At 41.0% G+C, this 25,781-nt stretch overlaps 1 protein-coding gene across 1 annotated transcript in view; it reads right to left on the reverse strand.

Moving 5' to 3' along the window:
* Nucleotides 1-6,530: 6,530 nt before the first annotated feature.
* LOC145999394 (uncharacterized) overlaps nucleotides 6,531-25,781 on the reverse strand; it is a gene marked incomplete at its 5' end in the record, with an annotated part of 88,275 nt that continues 69,024 nt past the window's right edge. The window contains one exon of the mRNA XM_083136342.1: nucleotides 6,531-9,158. Coding sequence (XP_082992468.1) covers nucleotides 6,654-9,158 — 2,505 coding nt within the window. The remainder of the gene's footprint in view (nucleotides 9,159-25,781) is intronic.

The raw sequence follows: 25,781 nt of genomic DNA on the forward strand, positions 1-25,781 counted from the left end.
CGAGCGCGTTAAGTGATCGGCTTTCGTTCTGCCACAGAAGTTTCAGCGTGGACATGGGTGTTATTTTAAGTGACCCTTGAATTTCATATCATCACTCATTTGCATCGTCGCCATTAACCAAAAGTGACAAAAAAGTGACGCTAGAAAACACAAATACATATAAAACGAGATCTTCCAATCCAAGTATTGCTCGCTAGTCTCACTTGCAAGAAGCATGACTTAATAAAAGTAGACAAAGTGGAGCTGTGCTTACGGGACGTGAAGGCTCACATGTATTAACCTGTAATCTTCTTGAGATGAAGTGCTGCCGAACGTTGATATAGGGGACTTAGTACCTAATGTACACTCCTACGGACAGACAGCCAGAATACTTAATATAATTTCCATTATTTACATTAGTAATGTTTCTAGTAAACTGGATTTTACTTTGTGCATGTGGTAGGTCACAAGATACAAACAGTTCGTTGAGTTGCAGATACACAAGAGACCCATAACACCAGGCTTACATGCATATGCATACTTAATTATCTTCCTACATTAGAAGTTGCGCCATGACACATTGTACAGTGGGATGCATAAGTATTACCAAGCAAATTGTTCCTCGCCATTTTTTCTTTGTTTTAGCCAATGAGAGCACTAGAGTCTGTTGCTTGAAAACATGTAGGATACAAGGAAACAAATTAACTAAAATAGTGGTGGACAAATTACCGAGCAATACTTTTGCATCCTATTATACATTCCCGTTCAGTCTCGCAGCACTTCCTTGTTGCTGAGCTGCCAACATAATTTCGAGAGACGGTGAACTTACCCGACTTTCATGCAACACTGTTTTTGAACGGGACTGTACCTTAACACTTATTACTAAATTACGAGTAAGGGATGAGATAGGTCACTAAATAAGAAACCAGTATTTTTCTTAAATACATGTAATCATTATTAATTTAATAATTTCTTACAAGTGCTGTGTGCTAACAGACATGGCAGTGTATAACGTCACTCTTTAACAGACCACGTGACTTGGAAAAAACCGTCACGTGACCATGATGTCTATCTTTTATCTTCGAGGGGATGTATGGTAAAATAGGAATGTTCTATCGCCGAAACAGAAATGTTCATTTGTTCATTTTCTGAACGTCCATTGTTGTTTTTAATCAATCTTGAGAATTGTTGTGCTTTTTTGTTACGAGTCACATATTTACAGATATCCTTAGTTCGTTAATATTTATTTTAACATAACCATGTTTGATACGGTGTTCTTCACATTTCCACATTGGAAGAGCAAATGCCGCGTCATTCGCGAATGTTATTGATCCTGTAATCATTTAACAGCTATTAGTCTAATTACAATGCAACAAAATTCAATGAAAATTGAATGTTTGTGTCAATAAACAATATTTTTAACTACAGTTATCAACAGAATGGCGACAATAATGCTCTCTAATTGTCAGTTATGATACGAAGCTCCACGAATGTTTGCTGTAGGGTTAACAGAGGCGAAGGAGGTTAAGTGGCGTATCCCGCTGAGGGTTAATGAGGGTTATAACCCCATTAGTTGAACTTTTGGACGAATCTAAATAATTTGAGAAATAGCATGTTAAAAGAAAAGATATTTCGGTGATAAAAATCGAATTAATTGTAGAAGTTTAGAAAAGTTATGTATGTTCAAATTGTTTTAATAGGCTGAACAAGTAAAATGCTACCTATATATTAAACTATGAATTGCTAAGTATAGGCAGTAGGAAGGGTGTTTTTCTACGTATGTCTTTCAGGAAGTCTATTTATATCAAGGTTTTCCCCGCGGCTACACTGCAGGGCAGTGTGGCACCATCGCAATTCCACGTGAAGATGTGAAGAACGTAACAAATCTGATTGGCCAGAGCGAGGAACCAATCAAAACCCACCAATGCTGAAAGAGCTCGGGTATTAAATCGAAGCCTCATGCAACCTTTGCAAGTTAACCCCCGTATTTCAGAATCAATACCAATACAAATAAGTCGTTTGTTTCTTCGGATGACAATATTTTATTCACTCAATATTTCGGCACTTCTACGTGTATTTTTCGCAAGAAAATAAGATAGGACTGACTGAACACTGTATCAGCAATTGCAAACAATCAGGTATGGAACATTACGTATTTAAATCCAGTATGCTATCTGAGCTTATGTATAGGGTGCATAACAATTCCATCGCATCTTCAATGAGCAGTTATGTATTTGCGAAGCTTTCTGCCCTTCTCATTTACTTCACTTCAACGTGTGCCTTGTTAATGTCCCATACAATGGTGAAAGTGTTGTTCAAGCAAACTTTGGCGACGGGATTTCTGATGCAGTGTTGCCATTTTTAGCGATGTCACTAATTCCAGAAAAAAAGACAGTTACTATATTTCGTATGGCTGATACGAAAGTATTTACTTAAATGATAGCGACATTTTAAGAACACCCTGTATTGAAAGAGAATCTAATCTGTTTCATTGTCTGAATTCCTGTTGTATTGTTCATTAATAGTCTCGTCACATTTAATCCATTAATTATTTACATTGATAATATTATTTATACACTATTCTTTCCGAGGAAAACCAGTGGTGCAGTTTATAAGGCGTCCGAATGCCACACGGGAGGCTTGGGTTCGCTTCCTGGGATGATCTAAGGTCAGAATATTCCCGACCTTGTCATCTGACATTCGCTCAGCCTCTGACAAACGGATACCTGGGGGCAACCGTTGGGTAAAGGCAGCCCCGGATCACATCACTTCCAAAAATGGGCGAGATCGTTAATATGTGGGACATTATTTCCACATCCCTTGATGTACCTTCATGGCACGATACAATGAGCACGGGTAACTTTATATTTTAACTGAACTTCATGGCCTTGGCATGGGTGTTCTTTGTGAGTGTCACATCATCACTCAACCTCATCGTAGCGATTAACGAAAAGTGGAAGAAAAGCGACGCTAAATAACAAAATTCAAATCAAATCAAATCCATGATTGGAAGCTGAAACGTATGATGTTTTAACAATTGCTCATTTGTCGACACCACGCGCAACGGAAGACGCATGCGCAGTTATAATGCGCATTAGTATTCTGCGCAACTTATTCGAGTTATGATGTGGGCTGCTCATAACCAAAAGAAATATGTCAAGTGAACGATAACTCCTAATATTTTACCAGAAACTTTCGCGACTTAGATTGCATGAGGCTTAATTCTTTCAGCTTACTCTTTTTTTGTTATCACACATAATGTACAGTCACCAGCAAAAGAAATGAAGGCGTTATGTGTGTTGCCTATCTCTAAGCTGATACGTGGATTTTCATAGCAAAGTTTCATTGGCAAGTTCTAGATCAGCCGCCACGTTAGGCAATACACACAACGCCTGGCACGGAAGCGAGTATTTCAGGATCTAGGTGTACCTTTTTTATTGCCGGTGACTGTACCTATCAACTCTAGCTGAAGGATGTTAAGAAGTGTACCAGAGTGCACAACCGGTTCCACAACATACTGAACACGTCATGTATGGATGAATAGGGATACCATTTGCAAGCATAATTCATTTCTGTGGCACATGTCATTGACGATTCTTCGATTTTAAACTAAAGGTTTCTATGATTGGAGTGAATAGGTAAGTATCACATCAATATTTTCTGATTTGGATGTGAAGATGTTTTTCTCTGCGGTATGTGTTACATGCAAGTCTGATTTGGATGTGCAACATGTCTCATCAAGGCCATTTGATTTGGTTTGTATTACGTCATAATCAACTGATTCCGTTAAGTGTTTTCATTGTGGTACATGTTAAGCCACGTATCTCTGATTTGGATTTGTTCAAACTACTGTGGTTTCAAATTCATCATGCAATTGACACAGAAACTGAAATAGCTCACCCATGTACGTTCGGAGGATTTTTTTCAGGGAGGGGCAAGCAAAGAATTCTCATCCAGGGGAGCAAACGAGGTATATTTCCACCCACAAAGCACAGGGGAGTACTTTACCTTTCTTTACCTAAAATTATCCCGGATAGCACGAAAGGTTGCTGAAAGGTTCTTCACTTAACACGACAAGCTTGCTTCAAGTGTGCAGCAAGTTTTCTGTGCTATCTGTGATATATTTCACACAAAAATTTCATTTCAGTCACAGTAATTTTTGTTAATTATTATAATAGCGTTGCAGAAACATAATATTTTTAAACTGAGGGGAGTATCTTTTGTGAGCATAACACTGTTGTGGGGGAAATATACCTCGTTTGCCCCCCTGGAAGATAATACTTTGCTTGGCCCTCCCTGGAAAAAAAATCAGTTTCTGCTTCAATTGCATGATGAATGTGACACCACAATAGTTTGAGCAAATCCAATCAGAGATACGTAGCTTAACATGTGCCACAATGAAGACACTTAACCAAATCAGATATTATGACGGTGGGCATTCATTTTCCAGGAAGTGGGCTTCACTGCCTCTCCTTCGAACGTGCATGAGCTCAAATTATGAGTAAATAGTTCCAGGTGTGTGTGTGCCTAACACAATCAGACAATCAAATTCTGAAGTGAATAGTTGTGAGAAATAAATCATCCGTATTTTTCTTAACAATACTGATTGTTCACTATTACATACAGACGACAATGAATAACTAATTTGGTATGAGTGCAAATCGACAAAGAGGTGAAGCCATTAAAAATTAGGATGTTGGAACCTGCTGTGCACTCTGTCTCACAGTCACCCTTTTACATTTACAAGCATAGAATATTACTCAATCACCAACCAATAAAGTTCATCATATTACTAAGCGTTTTCTCACAATTCTCGTCACTTACAAAACCATTCGATCACAAATCTCCTCGACTATATATGCTATACTCTTGAAGGCAAGTATCAAGGGTGAGAGGGGAGGGCTTAAATTAAAATGTCAGTTGGTACAAATTTGTAAAAGTGCACAACACAAACATTCACCATACACTTGATTCTTTTACTCATAAGTCTCATTTGCTTAAACCAGCCATCACCTTCTCACAGGTTCGTCTTTGTAAAAGAAACACTTTTTTTTAGTGCACTGGGAACAGGTGAAAATAACAGGCTCGTCTGATAACTAAAGGTAGACTATTTAGTAGAAAAATTCTTGCAAACGGTCGTAGCATTAAAAACTTGTACATGCTATATAAGTTGGCGGTAATACATTTGTGAACATTTGTCTGTGTGTGTATATCATAGAGGTAACAAGTTCTCTGAGGTTTGGAAAAGAAACGAACATCTTTTGTGGAGGTCGTTCCCGCGCTTTTAAAATGCAACAATAGCACTCACGTCACTCAACAATCAACCAACCAAACAAAGAAAAGAGAATACTTTTGGTTCCTTGGCAGTTTTGCAGCATTGTTGCGATCGTCCATTGTCTAAAAACAAAAATCCGATATTCTTCATAATAATTATATGGATTTCATTCAACACGGTATTTATACTCTCTAAGAACGAAGCGAGATAATTTTTTTCTTAATAGACTCTGTATATAGATCTTCAACTAACTCAACTACTCAAAACAGCACGTGTTTCATCTTGGTTTAAATCGAGCACCCGTTACGGAATCATATATATAAATCACTTCAGTGTCTTTTGTTCTTCTTTACGCATATTTTCGTCTCTTGTTTCTTCAGAAAATGTCTGTGGAGCACGCGCTTTCCTGTTCCTGTTCCTTGAACAGAAAAGAACAAAGAAAGTCCAAAACCCCGCGAAAAGCGCACGGATAAGGCACCGGATGGATCCTGCAGGCCACTGGTGTCGAGGCTACGTTTATGCATTGTTGTCGCTGCTGTAGTTGTGCTGATGTTCTGTTATTGCTTGTGAAGGAAGGAGGTTCACAATGGTGATTATTTGACAGTTGGGTATATTTTACCTTACTAACGGTGCTGGAGAAGGTATTGTTGTTGGGTATTGTAGAGATAATTGCTGTGATAGCAAGTTTGACTTTATCAAAAGCTTTACTAATATCGTTTTGAAGCAATCTCAGAAAGCGTTAGCATCTGTTTTCCATGAATATCGTAAGTTGCATCGTACTTTTGCAAATGTAAAATTCATGAAAAAATAAATTAGATCATTACAAGTCGTAATTTGGAGTTTAATAAGTGGAAAGAAAATTAAGTTGCTCAGAAGTGCGAGGTCATATACAAGCTGGTGTTAATATTATGGTTGACTATATGTGTTTCAGTCGAGACTGTTGGAATAAGCAAGTGCTAAAAATTGCGGATACTAGGCGTGTTTCATATAATTGACTATGGTGGCGCATTTCGATGCTGTCTGTTAACTCTTGCAGTGAGGGAAGGGTGGAGTGGCTCAGTCCAAGCCATCAAGCGAAGCAGCATAGTGCGGAGATGATGGTAGCAGAAGAACTATCGTCTAGATGTAATACCGACTGTGCATTGTTGTGAACGGCATTGTTACAGTAGCAAGTGTTGTTGGACGGCAATAGGAGGGAGAGTGTCGTGAGAGAGAAATCGAGCAGGATTCTCGATCGAAATTCTCAAAAAAAAAAAAAAAAAAAAGTGTTGTGTGTTCAGTTGAGCAGTGCTTGAAGTGATGACGTCAGTGGCCGGCGTGGCGATTTCACGGGGGAACGCAGGAATCACACGGTGGTCTCTCTGTCCACGTGGATGTACTCCACAGACTGGGCGTTGTGTCAGGAGCCCTGTTCGTGGGGATCGATGAGCAACTCTTCCGTGGGAACCCGGCGGGCTTCCTGCTTTTTGCGTCGGCCGACGCGGATTTTGTGCACCACCATGATGCAAATGAGCAAGAGGAACGCTGCCCCGGCGCTCCCGCCGACGTATATGTAGAGTTCCGGGATGGCGAATCTGGCGCAGTTCTCCTCGGATTCGTCGTAGCCGCTAGGGCAGTTTTTGCGTCCGTCGCACCAGAGGCTACCGCTGATGCACGCGTTGAGCTCGGGACACTTGAAGGGGCATTCAATGGTCTCGTTCATCTCTATGTGGTTCTCCAGGAGTAGAGGTTTGCTCCTGGAGATCTCGAGCCAGTTGAGCGCGTGGACGCCCGGTTCCCTGGCCACGAACTCGACCAGGAAGCTGGGAGGCCTCGGTGGCTGGAGGAAGTCGCTTTGGATCCCGAACCAGTCGTCGGAGAAAACCTCGACGGCGAAGAGCTTCGAGTTGGGACTCGCGGGACACACGACCTTCTTCAACTCCGCTGGCTTCGCCGAGAACAAGAGAAGGCGGTTTCTGGTTGAGCACCTGTCGTCCGGTGTGGGCTCGTTCGGCATTATGGAGCCCCAGGTCATGAGGAATAGGCTTCGGTTCGCGTGGGCCTCGACGAGCCACGGCAGACCCTCGCAGTAGATGTCCTGCCGCCATTTTGCCGGGCTACGGAACTCTATCTCGCCCCCGGAACCTCGCAGTCTCTGCCTCCGGGAGCATTCCGGAACCTTGACGAACTCGTACTTGGCGTTGAAGTAGAAGTCCGCGTAGTCCTCCGTGATGTTGAGGTACGTGATGACAAACCTGAGTTCTACGATCCTCGCGGACGCCAGATAGGCTAAGTTCACGGCCGTCGTGTTGTCGCACACGCAAACCTTCTGCATGCGAACGTCTCTCCACGGCAGTTCCCAGACCTGAACCTCGGCCACCTTGTCCTCCGGATCGCTGTGCACGCATCTCTGGCGCCCAGTGTGAGGGTCCGGTTCCGTCACGCACACGCGGTCGGCGAACGACGCGTTCAGGATGGTGATGCGAATCTTCTCCGCGGATCCGGCTTCGAATCTGAAAGTGCACGACAGGTTTTGAGCGCCTCCCCTGCCGTACAGGAACACGTTTTTCGGTGAGGAGAAAACGGCGGATCTTTTCCTGCCACTGCGGAAGATTCGGCTGCAGAGACCGCGCCGGTAAGGCTCGCCGGCGACGCGGGTGTCGACGAACTCGTATCGCATCTCGAAGGTCGTCGGGTGCAGCGCCGTTCCGTCCTCGGTGTGGTGCTCCACGGTCAGCCTCGAGCTCGACGACACGTAGCTCTCCTGGTGCGAGCACGGGCGGGTCACGCGCGTCAAGTTGCTCAGCTGAGCGTGGTCGCATAATCGAGGGGGATCTGAATCACAGTGGTCTCCCAGTATACTCCCGTCTCCCTCCTCCTCGCCGATCACCAACGGTCCACCGCCGTCCCATATCCTCACGCGAGTCGAGCAGTTGGTGTCGGACCTTCCCGAGTCCTTCAGCAGCTGGTGCGAGTAGGACAAGAAGTACAGCCACACCAGATCTCCCGGCTCACCCTTGAACCTGTATATGCACGTCGAGTTCGGGGGCAGGGTGTGCCGTGGACTGACCACGCTCCCCGACCTCACATCTAAAGTACTATTGATTGAGAACTCACACCGGCTGGGGTCCCTCGCAAAATCCATCGACTTGGAGTCCACAAATATCACCTCGACGTCCAGTTCGAACCCTCGCAGCGGGGATGGCTCCTTGGAGTGCAGGGGGATGCTGAACGGAGAGGAGTGGAACGCTACGAGCATCTCGGGTCCTCGGGACACTACCTTCGGCAGCCAATCGCCACCGCAAAACTTCACCAGCACCGGATCGTCCGTCGAACTGCCGTCGTAGAAGATGAGGTGATCTCGCTCACCGGTACAATCCTGCCACGCCCTCAGGACACGTTCAGTCTTGTTGAGGCCGGCAAGTGCGCGCTTGATCTGCATCTTGTGCTCGCTCTCCTGCCGAACCGTGATCATCGCGTGCTTGCAGGCGGGTACCGTCTTCTGCCTCAGGGTCATGTAGCAGGTGACGTTCCTCGGATACATCCCCGGGTAGTTGGGAGACTGGAGGCGACACTGCTTCCGATAGCACTCGTAGAAATTCCGGCTGCAGTACGTTCCGGGAACGGCCTCCCCGCGTTCCAGCAACGCACCAGGAGCCCCGAACCTCACCACGGCCTCTTCCTTGTTGACGAACTTGTACCTTATTCGGAACTCGAAGTTCTCGTTAGGCCTGGAGTGGAAGAGCTTCACTGATACGGTGACTGTGGTCGTCTCGCTGTAGTAGACTGCGTAACCGTTCGAGGAGCCGCACCAGGAACCTCCCGTGAACGGTCGGCCCAGTTCGGCGAGCTGCATGTAGCCATCGGGGCACCCGTCCAGGGCCGCGGACTCGTAGCGACCGACGTGGAACGCGTCGAATATCAGCTGCAATGAAGAACGAAACTGGTGAGTGCTCCGTTGTCACACAACAGACAGAATACGAAAGAAATATATAATAGAGCAGGTTATACAAGGAGAACGTCTACCTACTTCGGGGTTCCCCCTTTACACCCAACGGCGAAAGAAACAATAGGCGAATTGTCCACCACCATTTTCATTCGGTCTGAATTACACAATGTGTTGACAATGAATTGAAATAAAGACGTCAATAAGCAGTGAACAATGCCTGCTTCGAACCAACATAGTTTCATTCCTTAAAACAAGACAGGAGGTAGAATAAAAATGTAATTTAAATAGAGGTGGACAATTTGCTTACTAGTATCTTTGCCGTTGACTGTACAACAGGTGCAGATTGTTTGTCCTAAATACATTCACCATAATCAGTAACTGTGATTGAGTGCCAAAAATGAGGGGGCAAGGCTTAACATTAACAGGCCACAGTGGGGCAAAAGTGGAGGTGGGAAACTGCCCCCAAATCGCCGTAATTACACAACGTATACAAACATTTACATCTCAAATACTTCCATTCCAATACAAATACAGTAAGCATAAAAGCTTTAAGTATCAACGTTTCGATTTTGCTTACGAAGCTCTAATCAGACAAAACCATTTTGTATTGATGTTTTTTTTCCTACACAATTTAAACATACCCAAATCGTTACAATTACTTTAACAATACATTAAAAAAGAAGTGTTAGGTTGTAAAATCTCAATTAAAACAAAAAATAAAAGGATTCTTCATTATCAAATAATGAACTATTAGAAAACATAAAACCATGGGTATTCTCTGTAAGCGTTCCTACATTAATTTAATCGTATCATTACTCATCATCATGGTAACACTATTAAGCCTAGTTTCCATATAAAAAATACTACAGGGTCATTCCACGTCAAATCATCCAGGCCATGTCACCCACCATCTCAGATTTTGATGAAATTCGGTATACTTATAGAACTTTTGATGCTAATTACAAAAATGACAACTTCTTTTAGATTGGTCAAGGGGTTCAGAAATTACGCGATTTTAAAAATCTCCCTGTACGCCACATGCGGCTCCACTTTGAATGACACGCATTACGTTATAAATTATAGTATCTTCTCTCAGGTTTGCCGTAGAAACTTCAAGTTTGATTTCTTTTGCTCAGGATAGTGTAAGCTTTCATTTAAATAAGGTTTCTGACCAGTGTATCAATAATCATGTATTTTATGTATAGTTTCATGTATTTTTTTAGAAAAATAAATGACTAACTTCAAGAGCGAATTTCGTGCAATGCCCCTCTTCAATTTCACCCAAATTTTATATACAGGTAGCTGAGAGTGGGTACTAATGCTTGATGGAAAAATTGGGATGGGCAGTTCAGAGACAGGGTGATCAAAAAATCATTTGCATTAAAAGTTAATCTTATTAAAAATGCTTATGTATTTAGCACAAAGTCTGAAGTACAATATGTTTTGAGGTATAATATTCAAAATTTCTGTTCACTAAGTGTGAAGGTAAGCATAGGCGTAACCTGGTGGGGGCAAAGGGAATAATTTTCCCTATCCAAAATTTATAGATTAATTAAAACCTACAAATAATAATTGCAGTGGAACCCCGATTTCAAGTTCCTCGATTTTACATTTCCCTGCATTTTACATTCATGGTGGTCCCAACATAGCAAATTTTCCTCGGTTTTACATTTTCTCGCATTCTAAGTTTTTTCAGCTTGGTCCCCTGAACAACGTAAAATCGAAGTTCCACTCTATCTAAGTTAGTTTCAACTGTCTTCAATTTTTTTTAAAAAAATATAATCATAGTCATTAGCATTCCCAAGCTTAGCAAATTTTCTTCGAGAACATTCTTCTTTTTGTGCATTTTATCTCAATATGGATTTTTTTTATACTCTTCGCGGAGATACGTAATATGAAGTAAGAATTAATAATACACATTTGTGCTGATTGAAGTTTTTCCAAATGGAGTTTTTCTTGCCACATACCACAGAAAATCTCCTTGTGATGGGGTGGTTGGAACACTTAGAAGACTTGTATAGACATCAACAGTATCAAGTAACAAGTTCAGCAATGAAGTACCAATTCCACAGGAATAGTATTAGAGGCATAAATTTCTTATTAATCACGTAAGGTGAAATGATAACAATCCGCAGTACAATGTGTCAGCGATTGCAAAGTACTATACAACAGCACCAGGAAGATTAAGCATGCACTGTTTTGAACATAGGCTACAGGTTATTTACAGTGTTCGGTAAGTTACTTTTTACAAGTAACCGAGTTTCAGTTACTCATTTAAAAAGTAACTCTGTTACAGTTACTGGTACTTTGAAAGTAACTGAGTTACTTTACAGTTACTGTGAAAGAAACTTACAGTTAATGATCATTGATTTGTGTAAAAATTACAAATTGTGTTTCTAGTACATAATCCGTATGTCTTCATAAACCTACATTACTACTGCAAATAAATGATGAAACACAGAATCAACTTTGTTTGAACGATTTTAATTAAGAAATCATTTGAATGCTGACCACGGTATTTTGAATATGGTGTCATTGATTCCACTTGCACCTATTTCTTTCTCCTCCATTCCAAGTTCAACAAAATCCAAAGATCCACTCCTTCAACGATGACTGTTTCCTAGCTCGATAGTTCACCTAAAACACTGAAGTTTTCACATACAAGTAGATATGAATTGAAGTAAAGCGTGGATGAAGTTAGCATGCAACAAAGCATAGCTTCCTTGACAGGCCAGCAATTCCAAGAAAATCCTTTTACGTAGCATCCAGAGAAGGTACGGATATATATATTTTTTTTACAGTTGGGAACAGAAAATGTGAACTGCATAATTTATAGTGCATGATATTTTGGTAATGCATAGAATACAATCGAGTAAGTATTTTTCGGTACTATCTTCATGGGCGTAACTTGGGAACTATCTTTGGTTGAGAGAATCAAAGTTTTCAGTCCCATAAAAATAGTGTCAAAGATCATTTGCTAAATACATTTGAAAAATCACAATAATTACTCTTTTTTTGTTTGTTCCTCAAGTGCCAGGAGGTTCACAAAATATATTTGACTTGCAGGTTTTAATTAATCTATAAAGTTTGGATAGGGCAAATGATTCTATTTGCCCCCACCAGGTTACGCCTATGCTTACCTTCACACATAGTGAACAGAAATTTTGAATATCATACCTCAAAACATATTGTACTTCAGACTTTGTGCTAAATACATAAGCATTTTTAATAAGATTAACTTTTAATGAAAATGATTTTTTGATCACCCTGTCTCTAAACTGCCCATCCCAATTTTACCATCAAGCATTAGTACCCACTCTCAGCTACCTGTATACAAAATTTGGGTGAAATTGAAGGGGGGCATTGCACGAAATTCGCTCTTGAAGTTAGTCATTTATTTTTCTAAAAAAATACATGAAACTATACATAAAATACATGATTATTGATACACCGATCAGAAACCTTATTTAAATGAAAGCTTACACTATCCTGAGCAAAAGAAATCAAACTTGAAGTTTCTACGGCAAACCTGAGAGAAGATACTATAATTTATAACCTAATGCGTGTCATTCAAAGTGGAGCCGCATGTGGCGTACAGGGAGATTTTTAAAATCGCGTAATTTCTGAACCCCTTGACCAATCTCAAAAAAGTTGTCATTTTTGTAATTAGCATCAAAAGTTCTATAAGTATACTGAATTTCATCAAAATCGGAGATTGTGGGTGACATTTTCTCAAAATTCTGGATGATTTGACATGGAATGACCCTACAGTTGCTCACCAAGGCAGTCTTATTATAAACTAAAAACACTTTACGCGTGATGTTTCCACCCCATATCAGTGTTTTCCTTAAACTAAAATGCTATAGTTTAGTTATAGTTTAGTCCGTCTGAGGAAGTCCCTGATATAGGGTGGAGACGTCACGTGTTATAGTTTATAATAATACTGCCTTGGTCAGCAACTGTAGTGTTCTCATACTCACGATCGCGATTAACCAAATGTGGCAAAAAAGCAATGCTACTGAGAAGTTTATAACACCATTAAGCCTTGTTTCCATGATATGAAAAACTAAATATGCTGACCAAGGCAGTAATTTATTTTATTATAAAACATAAACTAAACGTAACGTTTCAACCTTCTAGTAAGGTCTTCTTCAGACTCTGCACCAAGTACAAATGTAACAAGGTACAAAACAGGACGATATATATACACAAACATTACTCCCCTCCAGACTATCAGAAAGTGTGAATGTTCCAGAACAACTTTCTAATTGTCTGGAGGGGAGTAATGTTTGTCCTGTTTTTGTACGTTGTTACATTTGTACTTGGTGCAGAGTCTGAAGAAGACCTTGCTAGAAGGTTGAAACGTTACGTTTAGTTTATGTTTTATAATAAAATAAATTACTGCCTTGGTCAGCTTATTTAGTTTTTGAGAAGTTTAGTATGGTAGATGGTTGCATTGTTAAAGCATATCTAAAAGCTAAAGTATTGTTACCCTGGGTGGAAAATATATAATTGTAAAATAATGAATGTTTCGTAAGTGAAGCTGAAACGTTGTTAAACGTTCTATGCTTCTTCTAATTTACAATTGTTAAAGAAAATAAACACGTTTTGATTAAAACTACGCGTAGAAGTGTTTTTTTTAATGACGAAAATATAATTCCTCAAAACTAAATATTTGTTTAAATAGAAACGATTATTCACCAGAACCATTTTTTTTTCAATAATCGTCCATATAATTATGTTTATAGTTAACCACATATTTATTCATGATTATCAAATGTTTTGTTTGCAGTTACCAGAAAACTAAACAAAACGTTTCTTGTTAATTCAAACAAGCTATTTGTTTTGTACAAATTATATATGTGTCTACGATTATTTTTACATTAAAATTATATTCGATTGCATACAGTGCGAAAGTAGTACCATGCAGTACTCTACAGGGTGAGTCATAAGTCTCCATACAAATGGTGTAAACGGTGACTAATGTTTATTTTTTCTTTTCAGGCAGGTGAACCAATGAAAAAGAGATGCCTCGAACGAAGGAAGAACGGATTGACATCATTCTGTTGGTTTAGGAGTGGTACCATTCGTCATGTAGCACGTACATTCAATGCAACCCAGAGAACGCAGGTAACCCATGACACCGTGGCCAAACTTATCAAGAAATTCAGAAGGACAGGTTCCGTCGCCGACGAAAGCAGGCCTGGAAGACCAACGACAAGTGGCGCATATACAAGCTGCAGCTCTTGCAACATCTTACAGAGGACGATCCCGACCGTAGAGCAGAGTTCTGTGAAAGAACACTGAATTTCTTGATGAGTTTGGCCACGGTGTCATGGGATATCTGCGTTCTCTGGGTTGCATTGAATGTACGTGCTACATGACAGGTGGTACCACTCCCAGCCAACAGAATGATGTCAATCCGTTCTTCCTTCGTTAGTGGGATATCTTTTTTATTGGTTCACCTGCCTGAAAAGGAAAAATAAACATTAGTCACCGTTTACACCATTTGTATGGAGACTTATGACTCACCCTGTAGAGTACTGCATGGTACTACTTTTGCACTGTATGCAATCGAATATAATTTTAATGTAAAAATAATCGTAGACACATGTAAAATATCCGCTTTGGTAGTTTCAGCCCACAATCATCTATTTCATTCTCATATTACTGTGTATTGGTAAGATAGACTAAACTTCATTTTAACATGGAGATAATGACTATGTTCACTTAAGCTTCAATTTCACTGCATCCTTCACTTCACGATCCTTATTTGAGAGCTTACTAACACAGACAAATTACGGTTATACGTGTACTACCGGGCTTCGTATGTATACGGCTCGTCTTGTCTGTTCGAGCGTTATTTGCTTAAGCAATGAAGCTCTCATTTCCGTACGCTATCTAGCGTCGTCCGCACGAACTATTTGGCGATCGACCGAAATCCTCTGTGTGCAGCACTCTAAAACACATCACCCAAATAGCTCCAGACTCCCACAAGGAAATGCAAAATTCGGCTTGGCAGTTAAAGTCAGGGTTGTTAAAGGTTCAGGAATTTTAAATAAATTCAATTCCGGTCCAGGAGAGAAAATCAGCAAGCGTAAATGAGTTCTGGACCGTGAAGAACCTTTTTATCTGTACCGTATTTCAATTCGGTCCAGGAATCCTTTTTTCTGAATGAATCTCAATACGGTCCAGGGGACCTTTTTTTCCCGAATCAGTTTAAATACGGTCCTAGTTCCGTATTGAAACGAAACAATACGCAACTTGGATCAATTACGGACCTGACGATAAACAATTATCCACTTGTGAGCATGAAAGACTAATCCAGGTGCTGGGTTCCTCGAGAATCTAAGGTACAAGGTAGAAATGGGCGAAACGCAAACGCTGCAGTCACGTTACCCCTCTCCATTCAGCCCCATTCTCTCGCGCGTGTTCCTTCACTTGTTTGCAGCAACACCTCTGGCAACACTACCTGTCCTTGTTGTGATATCTGCTGAGCGGCTCCTATTGGCTGCAGTTCCTGGATCGGATGCCGGAGCAACACGCGACGGTTTTGTTTGAGCTCAATGTGACGCCACGCTAATATAGTCCATTGCGTTATGTACAGTAACTCTTCGACAAGGGAGTTTTTGTTCCTGGCCCACGAGAGAACAACGGCGTTATTATTTATTCCCTGTGCTACGCTTTCTACAACCGCAGCGTGACATTACAATGTAAAACGTGCTTGCGGACATTTTTAGAAGGCAACTTTTAATCGGTCAACCCTGGTCCAGGAATTGTAAATAATTTCGATTCCGGACTGGGAGATAAAAATCAGCAAACGTAAATGATTTCTAGACATTAGGTCCAGGAACCATTTTCCGGATCAATTTAAATACGGTCCGGGAACCATTTTTTCCGGATCAATTTCAATTCGGTCCAGGAACCTTTTTTCAATGTAACAATACCCTACTTGGACCGAATTTAAATTGTGCGAGAAAAAATGTTCCGCTCCTGCAGCAAAACCCAATAGAACCCATCAGAATTTATGGGTTTCATTGACCTTTAACAACCCTGTTAAAAACCTAGTTGTGTGTGTAAGAGAGAGAGAGATTAATACAGGGCGGCGCATAATGCATGTACTAATTTGATTTGGCAACCCTGCCAGGATGCACGTGCGAATGTGTGTCATACCTACATCCGTGGAGAGTTGGGAGTCAGGCAATTATACGACGCACGTTTTAGAAGCGATATCGGCCGGAGCTACTGAGAGCGTGTCCTTGGCGACCAGCCAATGGCAGGAGTGCAACGTTGTACAGTTAGGAGACTGCGGCGCGCAAGTTAAACACCGTGTTCTGTATTTTATCTTGCGCGCAAGACTTTGCATAAAACTCACCACTTTAAGGTTCATCATAAGATGGGGCACGACATTTTGAACCTGCCTTAGAAACTTACTTACAAACACCTATGCCCGAGCCGGGATTCGAACCCGAGAACCCTGGTGTCGTACCGCGCTGTGTATTACAACCATTATGTTCGATAGTTGTGCAATAGTTTGTGTTCCGTGAGTGTTATTAAATAATGTCACGCCGGCCCCTATGGTGCAGTGGTTAGCATATCGCGATACTACGCCAGGGGTCCCGGGTTCGAATCCCAGCCTGGACATGGATGTTTATGAATGTCCATTCATCAATTTCATTATATCATCACTCATTCCCATCTTCGCAATTAGCCAAAAGTGACAGAAAAGCAAAGTAAAATAAATCAAATCAAATTAATAACGTTGCTCTCGAAACGTAGTACCAGTAGTACAGGCACCGAAGGTAACATATTACGTTCACAAGACAGAAATCTTACTTGTAAAGTATATTCTTACTTCAATGAATTGGCGTCGGAAGAAGTGCGTCCTGAAACAGTGTTTTCTCAGAGTCGAGAACTTACGGCTAAAGCGTGTGGTGTCTGTGTGCATACTGTGTTGCGTATTGTAAATCAGGGCAAAGTATCTACCACAGAAATCGGCGAACCCCTATTCAAATCTCCTGGGAAACATGCCAGAAAACAGAAACGAGGTACGAGTTTCTTATATATGCTGCAGTGATATGATATAATCCTGTGTAGAATTGTTTACTATATATTTCATTGTACTCAAATATCACGTGCATGCATTACATATAAAAAGCTGAATATTGGACACGGCGAAATCTCTGCGTTTCCTTTCCGCTAGCAGTTGGTTTGGCAGCAGCGCGACAGCACTGGATGCGTATTGGCTGAACTCATGTTCCTTCTAAAAGCGTACGCCGTATAGTATAGCATGAAACGTTGGGCGCTGCAGACGCGGATTGCGGCGGTGGAAGGCCTTCATCCAAACAGGCACCGGGCACTACGGCGGAACAGTGAAGATCGCCATGCGCCTGTTCCAGAGCCACAGCATTCTGAGGTGGTTTGATTTGATTTGATTTTAAAATTTTGTGTGCGTCAGCACTAAGGCTATTTTACACCCGTCACGTTATACGGGGGCCAGCCCCTTATCGTTACACATAACAACTCTAACGTTGCATAACTAAAATCATAAAATATTAAAATCTTCTGACTTTCGTTAAAAGCTGAGGCTGTAAAGGAGCACTCAGCACAAATAAGGACAAAACACAGGACGACACAGAATTATACTGGTCGTGGGGCCAGTCGCCAGAGCCTCGTTAGTCTGCAGTCCAGGGTGTACTACGTGGAAGTGAGGTTGACTATTGCGTGTACTACGTGGAAGGAGCATTCTGAGGTGGGAGTAAAGCGTCACGGGTAATATTGTGAACCGTCAGCAGCCGTGCAATACGCGCTATTCTACAGGACATGTTGAGACGCGCGCCATGAAAGCCTTCCTGCATCGCCTCAAACAGTTCATCCAAGCACGAGGAGGATATTTAGAGGGTGTTATTTGCAAGGTGCACTGATGTCTGTACTGTCCATATTGTGCACTGTATTAAATGCCTATGTTGTATATTTTTACTTCATAACCATACTACAAGCACTCACCGTCTTCCGTTGTCATTTGAAGTTGGTAGATACAATATGCGTCACCCTGTATAACCTTCAAAATCATTTCAATCAATGTGGTGCTTTGACCAATTTTGAAGACTTGATTACGTAGTTAGTACAAGGAGGGGCTTGAACCAGTTAACCCCCCTCCCTTATCTATACAGCCATGGTGTGATTACTGATTATAATGTAACTCTTCTCTTGACACGCAGTCGGAAACAGATTCATAAATAACTCAGAGAGCTGATTCAAACGCACGAGCCAAATTCGTTTTTGACGATAAATATTCTGCTGAGCCTGTCCGAACTTGAAAAAGTCAGAAACAGATTGTAATGTGATTTGGATTGACGCACGGCGGAAGAAACGTCACTGCAGAGATCGGAAACCGGCCAAGCATAGGGCTTCACGGTTCACTACAACCAGCATCAACCACAGCGGTATTGACACGTTTTATTGTCTTTTTGGTGCTTGCATTTATAATGACTCATGCATAAGGTTAGGAATTAGCATGGGCAAGAGTGCATCGAATAGATTTTAACAAAGCTTTCGACGAGAATCAATCAATGCCTTCTCATAATAACAAGGCCAATGCAAAGACTCCTGCAACGTCATCATCGGTAGGCAGTGCGTCTACGCGTAAACAACGGTTGTCTACATTCTACGTTTAGATAATGTATACTATGTTAACAACATGGCGACGATGGTAAGCAAGGGACAAGGGATGTTGTAAAAATGAAACCCGGGATTTCATTGTTGAAGAAGTGTGAAACATTCTTTGTACTCTTCTAAACTTTTTAAACAATTGTCTACTAAGTATCAAACAGAGCATAATACGATATCAGCAATACAGTGTCGAATGTGTGTTGAATAAGCGTAGACTTGAAAGTAATAATGTGTGAATAAAGTGTGCAGTATGCTATTGTGTAACTATGTGTCTGTTATGTTGCGATCTACGACCCACTATTGATGACGTTGCATCTAATCAAAGCCTCTACACAGGCTTTCTTTATAAAGAAGGCACAGGTACAATGCAAAACGCAAATTTGTGTACATCTACTGAACTCAAACTTGTTATATGAAATAGGTTATGGCACATAGATGATATACAGTGTAACGACGACACAACTGAACGTTTTTGGAACATTACAACTCTGGCATTTGTTATCATATCCCGAAGAAACATGTGTTACGTTGAAAAGCATCTCCGCACGTTCATCATGCTTGTTTGTTTTTATGAGGAGAAAACTCATCCACACCAAAGCTGGGATTCAAACCTGGTATCATCAGTGGCGAGATCTTGCGTCTATTACGACCATCACAGCGTGCTAGAACGCCAAGGGTTCCGGGTTGGTATCCTGACGTAGGCATGGGTGTTCTTTACGGGTGTCTCATTATCAATTTCATAATTTCATCAGTCATCCTCATTAGTGAAAAAAACAAGATGGCCGCTCTAGGTCCATGATAAAAATTCAAGTATAATTTCCTGTTTTCAAGGCTAGCTTTCCAAAAATTCAAGGGTAGAGTCGATGCACTAGCTTCGTTAACGAAAAGCTGGCTTTGAAGTCCACGGAGCGCGCCCACCAGCTGCAACAATCACATTCAACGCACAGTGTTGTCACACATCTACTCTACACCACCTTGTCCCTCCGCGCACAAGCACCCACGGTCTTCACATTGAAGTTGCAAAGTACGGCAACAGCGTATCCGCAGTCATGTGACTGAGACTCCACGTGGAGTAGACGAGCACAATGACAGCTGCGCCCATTGGCTCAAAGACTCCACGTGGAGTAGACGAACACAATGACAGCTGCGCCCATTGGCTCAAATACTCCACGTGGAGTAGACGAGCACAATGACAGCTGCGCCCATTGGCTCAAAGACTCCACGTGGAGTAGACGAGCACAATGACAGCTGCGCCCATTGGCTCAAAGACTCCACGTGGAGTAGACGAACACAATGACAGCTGCGCCCATTGGCTCAAATACTCCACGTGGAGTAGAAGAGCACAATGACAGCTGCGCCCATTGGCTCAAATACTCCACGTGGAGTAGAAGAGCACAATGACAGTTGCGCACATTGGTTCAAGGACTCCACGTGGAGTAGAAGAGCACAATGACAGCTGCGCCCATTGGCTCAAGGACTCCACGTGGAGTAGACGAGCACAATGACAGCTGCGCCTATTGGCTCAAGGACTCCACTAGGAGTAGACGAGCATAATGAAGCTTGTTCAATTTGCTCAGGACTCCACGTGGAGTAGACGAGCACAATGAAGTTGCACCCATTGGTTCAAGGACTCCACGTGGAGTAGACGAGCACAATGACAGCTGCGCCTATTGGTTCAAGGACTCCACGTGGGGTAGACGAGCACAATGACAGCTGCGCTCATTGGCTCAAGGACTCCACGTGAAGTAAAAGAGCACAATGACAGCTGCGCCTATTGGCTCAAGGACTCCACGTAGAGTAGACGAGCACAATGACAGCTACGCCCATTAGCTGAAGGTTGAGTGTGATAGGACGAAAAAAACTCGGTCGCTCTTTATCCCCACCCACGTTTGTGGCGGCGGCTCCCTTCAGTTCTTCGACGTTAACGAATTAAACGCGTGGAGTATACAATCAGATGTTTTCTCTATTTCAACCTCACGTATTATCACCTCTCACAATCCACACACATACACACACAGGATCTGTATGATTCCAAGGTATCCAAAAATTCTAATTCAATTCAATTAAACAGTTGTATATTTAAAGTATTTAATTTAAGGAGCGGAGTGTGCATTTGCCATTTTAAATTCGAAGACTCGAAATACAACTGCAAACACAAGTCACAAATGTTACGGGGATATACTAATCTACGAAAATTTTGTTAATTGTATAAGGATTTCAAACTCAATTTTACCTAATCTACTTGAAGATATCTTATCTTGCGATAATCTTCCGTCCATCAGATAGATTGTCCTGCAAAGAACACTAACGAAGTATATGGATTGAGAGAATTCTGCCAATAATTCACGCATATTTCCCGAAGCCAATAATTCACGCATATTTCCCGGAATTCAATGAATTCCAAGTGACTAGCCACCCTGCACAAGTGGCAGAAAAGCAATGCTAAATAACAAAAATCAAGTCAGAAATCGTTCGTCGATTTTGTCTTGTTCTCGGTACCTCCAAATATCCTCAAGTTCACGAGCTGAAAGTACTCCCTAATTATTTGAAACCAGGGGAAACTTTTAGAGAAATCTCCAGTTGCTTTTGTTCAAGCAAACAGGCACCACCACCCCTTCCCTCCCCGTGCGCAGGATTCAAGCTCCTTCTGCTTGATGAAGCAACACGGGTCGCTTCCGTCTCCAAATGGCAAATTAATACCCGCCTCCCCCGTTTCGCCAAATGTTTCCCCTGTGTTGAGTCCCGCTACGAACCCCAAGGAAAGCATTTTTAATGATGCGATAATGAAGGACGCATTAAGGGGTTCCTCCTGGTGGATATCTTGCTTCTTCCCCATCCCCTTAAAGTTTATTTTTCAGTTTTCAACTGAACTTTTATTCAAAACATTAAAATGGGAGAAAGAGTAGGGTTGCAAATTTATATCTTGGTATAATTTTTCTGAAAGGTTCTTCCTGCATGTGTTTTCTTACACGTGCCAAATAATTAATGTATTTCTGACTCCCACATATAGTGCTTGATTGCGTCTTCGAAACAATGGTATTTAATATATTTGCTACGGTCAATAAATAACCGGAAGTCGTCAATTGTGGGGAAAGGACAGCTTGCTCTGCGACGACATTAATGAGCATTTCTACATTCTAATTTCTTCATATAAGAGAAGTACAGGGTTATTATAAATGATTGACCCGATTTCATAAATTCACTGTAGCTTTATTATTTGACATATTGTCAAAAAAACTTTGCAGACGTATAGGAAAACTCAAAAAGTTTTTTTGTGTTGCAGGTTCGCTTCTGATTTCTGCCACGAGAGCGCAGCAGTGAGCATTTATTCAATATGGCGACAGGCAGAGAGAAAGCTTATGTTGTGCTCGAGTTTCATTCACATCAGTCTGTCGTAACAGTGCGACGACACTTTCGTGAATTCCTAAACAGGAGATTGACAAACGATGATCAGCAATTCCGGTCATGGCCTCCACGCTCTCCGGACCTAACCCCATGCGATTTTTTGTGTGGGGTTGTGAAGGATACATTGTTTATGCCTCAGCTACCAACAAACCTAACAGAACTGAGAGCTCGCATCAACAGTGCTTTCCAACGGATTGATAGGGACATGCTGCACCGAGTGTGGGAAGAACTTGATTATCGAATTGATATTTGCAGAATTGCTAGGGGGGAACATATAGGGCACTTGTAATATGTCACAAAAAAACTTTTTGAGTTTTTCTAGACGTCTCCAAAGTTTTTTGACAATATGTCAAATAATAAAGCTACAGTGAATTTATGAAATCAGGTCAATCATTTATAATAACCCTGTATTTATTTTACACGAGAGCGCTGAACTAAGCTTATATTACATTTCTTGGATCTGAAGTGAAACAAAGTAATAATTCTTTTCCCACAATTGATGCATGCGTCACTTCAGATCCAAGAAATGTAATATAAGCTTAGTTCAGCGCTCTCGTGTAAAATAAATACTTCTCTTATATGAAGAAATTAGAATGTAGAAATGCTCATGAATGTCGTCACAGAGCAAGCTGTCCTTTTTCCCACAATTGACGCATGCGTTCACGAGACGCCTCTGACCGGATTCATGCCGTGAAAAAGAGATGAAACTTACGGGATATGTAGGCCAGGCTGGGGTACGCAACATGTCTGCGAGACGAGTTTCAGACCGCGTCGCTAGGTGGCAGCACTGGCAGGGAAGGGAGGTTGTGTATGTGCAATTTGCCTCCAAGGCGCCAGTCAGTCATTCAGCGACTGGGTGCCCTGCTTAATTTTCTACCCCTGTGCATATGCAGTATGAAAAATGCATTACTAATTCTAAGAAAGACCTTTACTGTTTAGTTCTTCAGACTGCAGCAAACACTCGGCATCGAAAAAACAATATAATGGGTTAGTTCAACCGTGCTACTGAAATTCAATGTACACACTCAAGTTGTGTTATCTAATTAGTTAATTAATTAACTTCGTGTTATTTCTTTGTGCGAAATTAATTACGAGTTCAATTATGCGAAATTTGACATTTCCCCATTAACCGAAGCTTGCTTTTGTCGACATTACTACTAACAGCTGTAGCGTCAGAACAATTATGTTTTTTTTCCAACGACGGCACCAAATGAAGTGTTTAAAACGACTTTGGGCCTCAAACTGTGATTGTCATTCGGTAATGGGAAAAGGTCAAAACCTGTATCTCGTAATTTGACGGTAGATGCATATGCACTAGAGAAGAGTTAAACGCATGCAAATAGGTACAATGTATAAATTTCCGAACTTAGCAACAGAGGTTCTCAACCTGTATTCCGCGTATCCCCAGAAGTCCGGGAAAGCATATGTTAATAGCTTTCATGCGTGTCGGAAAAGTTATTAAATAAACAGATTTTAATAAACCTGCTTGCTAGAGGACAAAATATTTCAATCGCTAACGTTTCTTGTTATTGATTTGCTTTATTTTACTTCGCTTTTTGTGCCACTTTTGGCTAATTTTCGAAGATGGGAATGAGTGATGATATGATGAAATTGATGAATGGACACTCAGAAGCATCCATGTCCAGGCCGGGATTCGAACCCTGGACCCCTGACGTCGTAGAGATAATACACAACGAATCGCAACATAGAACGTGTTCGATGCTTCTTCATCGTCATCGCCTTATAATCAAGGGGTCCCTGGTTCGATACCCAGTTGAGGTATATTCCACAGTGTTTCGGATCCAAATTTAAACTGTAGGTCTAGTCCCGATTAGGCTATCAGTGCATAAAGTGGACTTAAAACAAGAATTCAACATTTAACGATGCTTCTTCATACATTTCTTCGCCAACCGCTTCTGCAAATCATATTTCGAGACTTTTCGTTAAAGTTGGCAACTATGTCAACATTATGTCATTCAATGCAATAGTAACTTCATCAACATTATTTTTTCCGTCACTTTAATAGTAATTAAAAGTCACAAAAGCATACATTGACGTCATATCTTGCCACAGAACAACTCCATGTTCCAACCTCCAATTCAACAACTTCAATGACAAAAAACTATCTGCATCTTCTTCCTATGAACACTTTTGTGTCATTATTATTATTATTATTATTATTATTATTACAATAAAAACAGAACATTGTACACTCAAGCAAGTTAGATTGGTTGAAATCAGGTTGATTTAAATCAGGTGATTTTTTTTCAAAATCACTTTAATTACATAATTTATAGAATAACGTATATAAGGATATTGTAGACATCAGAATCACTTGTAGTAAAAATACATTAAGAGCCATTATTTTGACCTTGAAATTTGACATTTTCTACAGAGGAGGGAAAAAGTTTTCAAGGTCTCAAAATTGCACAATATTTATTTCTCATGATCTACTTCAACATATAAAAAAATGAAGCCAATCAAAAAATACATCTATCTCACTTTGTTCGAATTTCAAAATAATGGCTCTTCTCGTAATCATTTAATAGTGTTAATTTGGCTCTAAGAGAGAAAAACAAAGAAAACAAAATATATGTACTGATGGGATGAAGCTCACAAAAAAATAAATGCAATGTGTAAACTGTAAACACACTTAATTTTATCTTGATTTAAAATTCAATAATTTTTACAGGCAAAAATAGCAAACATTTTGTGTAGAAAAATGTCCAAAATACTATTCATGATACTGTAAATAAATATGACAGCTGATATTTTGCAAACTATCAGTTAAAAAATACCAAAATTCAGCTACAAAGACTTTCAAACATATTTTAAGTTGCAATTGTACAGGGTGGTCACAAAGTTGACATCCCCCTCTTTATTTTCGACATTACGATGGTAATAGTTGGATTACTTGATATGAACACATACCTGTGTCATTGATTAACCACCTCTGGGACTTCTTGAAGGCCCTTCAGAACGTTTTTGAGGGGAACATCACCGCCCGGAAAAAGGTCATATTCACACTTGCATCGCGACGTGTGCCAAAATATGGCGCAGAGTTCGGTCGTGCTGCGAAAAAGACGGTGACCATACCAATGTTCCGAACACTTAAACTATCACGTATGTGTTCATATCAAGCATTCAAACATAACCATCGTAGTGTCGAAAATACAGGAGGGTAGGCCCACTTTGTGACCTCCCGGTAGAGTACATCCAGAATATTTTATTTTAGAAGAAGAATTACTTATGTATTATAGTTTCATTAACACACTCAACAAACATTTCCATAATAGGTTCATATGTACATTTACATGTAATTAATTTCTTATTTCCTTTAATCAAAATTTCAAATACAGGGTTATTCAAAAAGAATGGTACAAAAGTAAAGTTAACTTATTATTAAGTGAAAAGAGATACAAAAGCAATTCTGGTGGGAAAGAAGAAAGGAAGGTTGTACATTTACCTGGGCAATTACAAATGTTGGATATGAGCACCCTGGGTAACACGGCAGATGTCAAA

This window comes from Lepisma saccharinum, chromosome 15 (genome assembly GCF_977018435.1).
Source record: "Lepisma saccharinum chromosome 15, izLepSacc3.1, whole genome shotgun sequence".
Taxonomy (NCBI): domain Eukaryota; kingdom Metazoa; phylum Arthropoda; class Insecta; order Zygentoma; family Lepismatidae; genus Lepisma; species Lepisma saccharinum.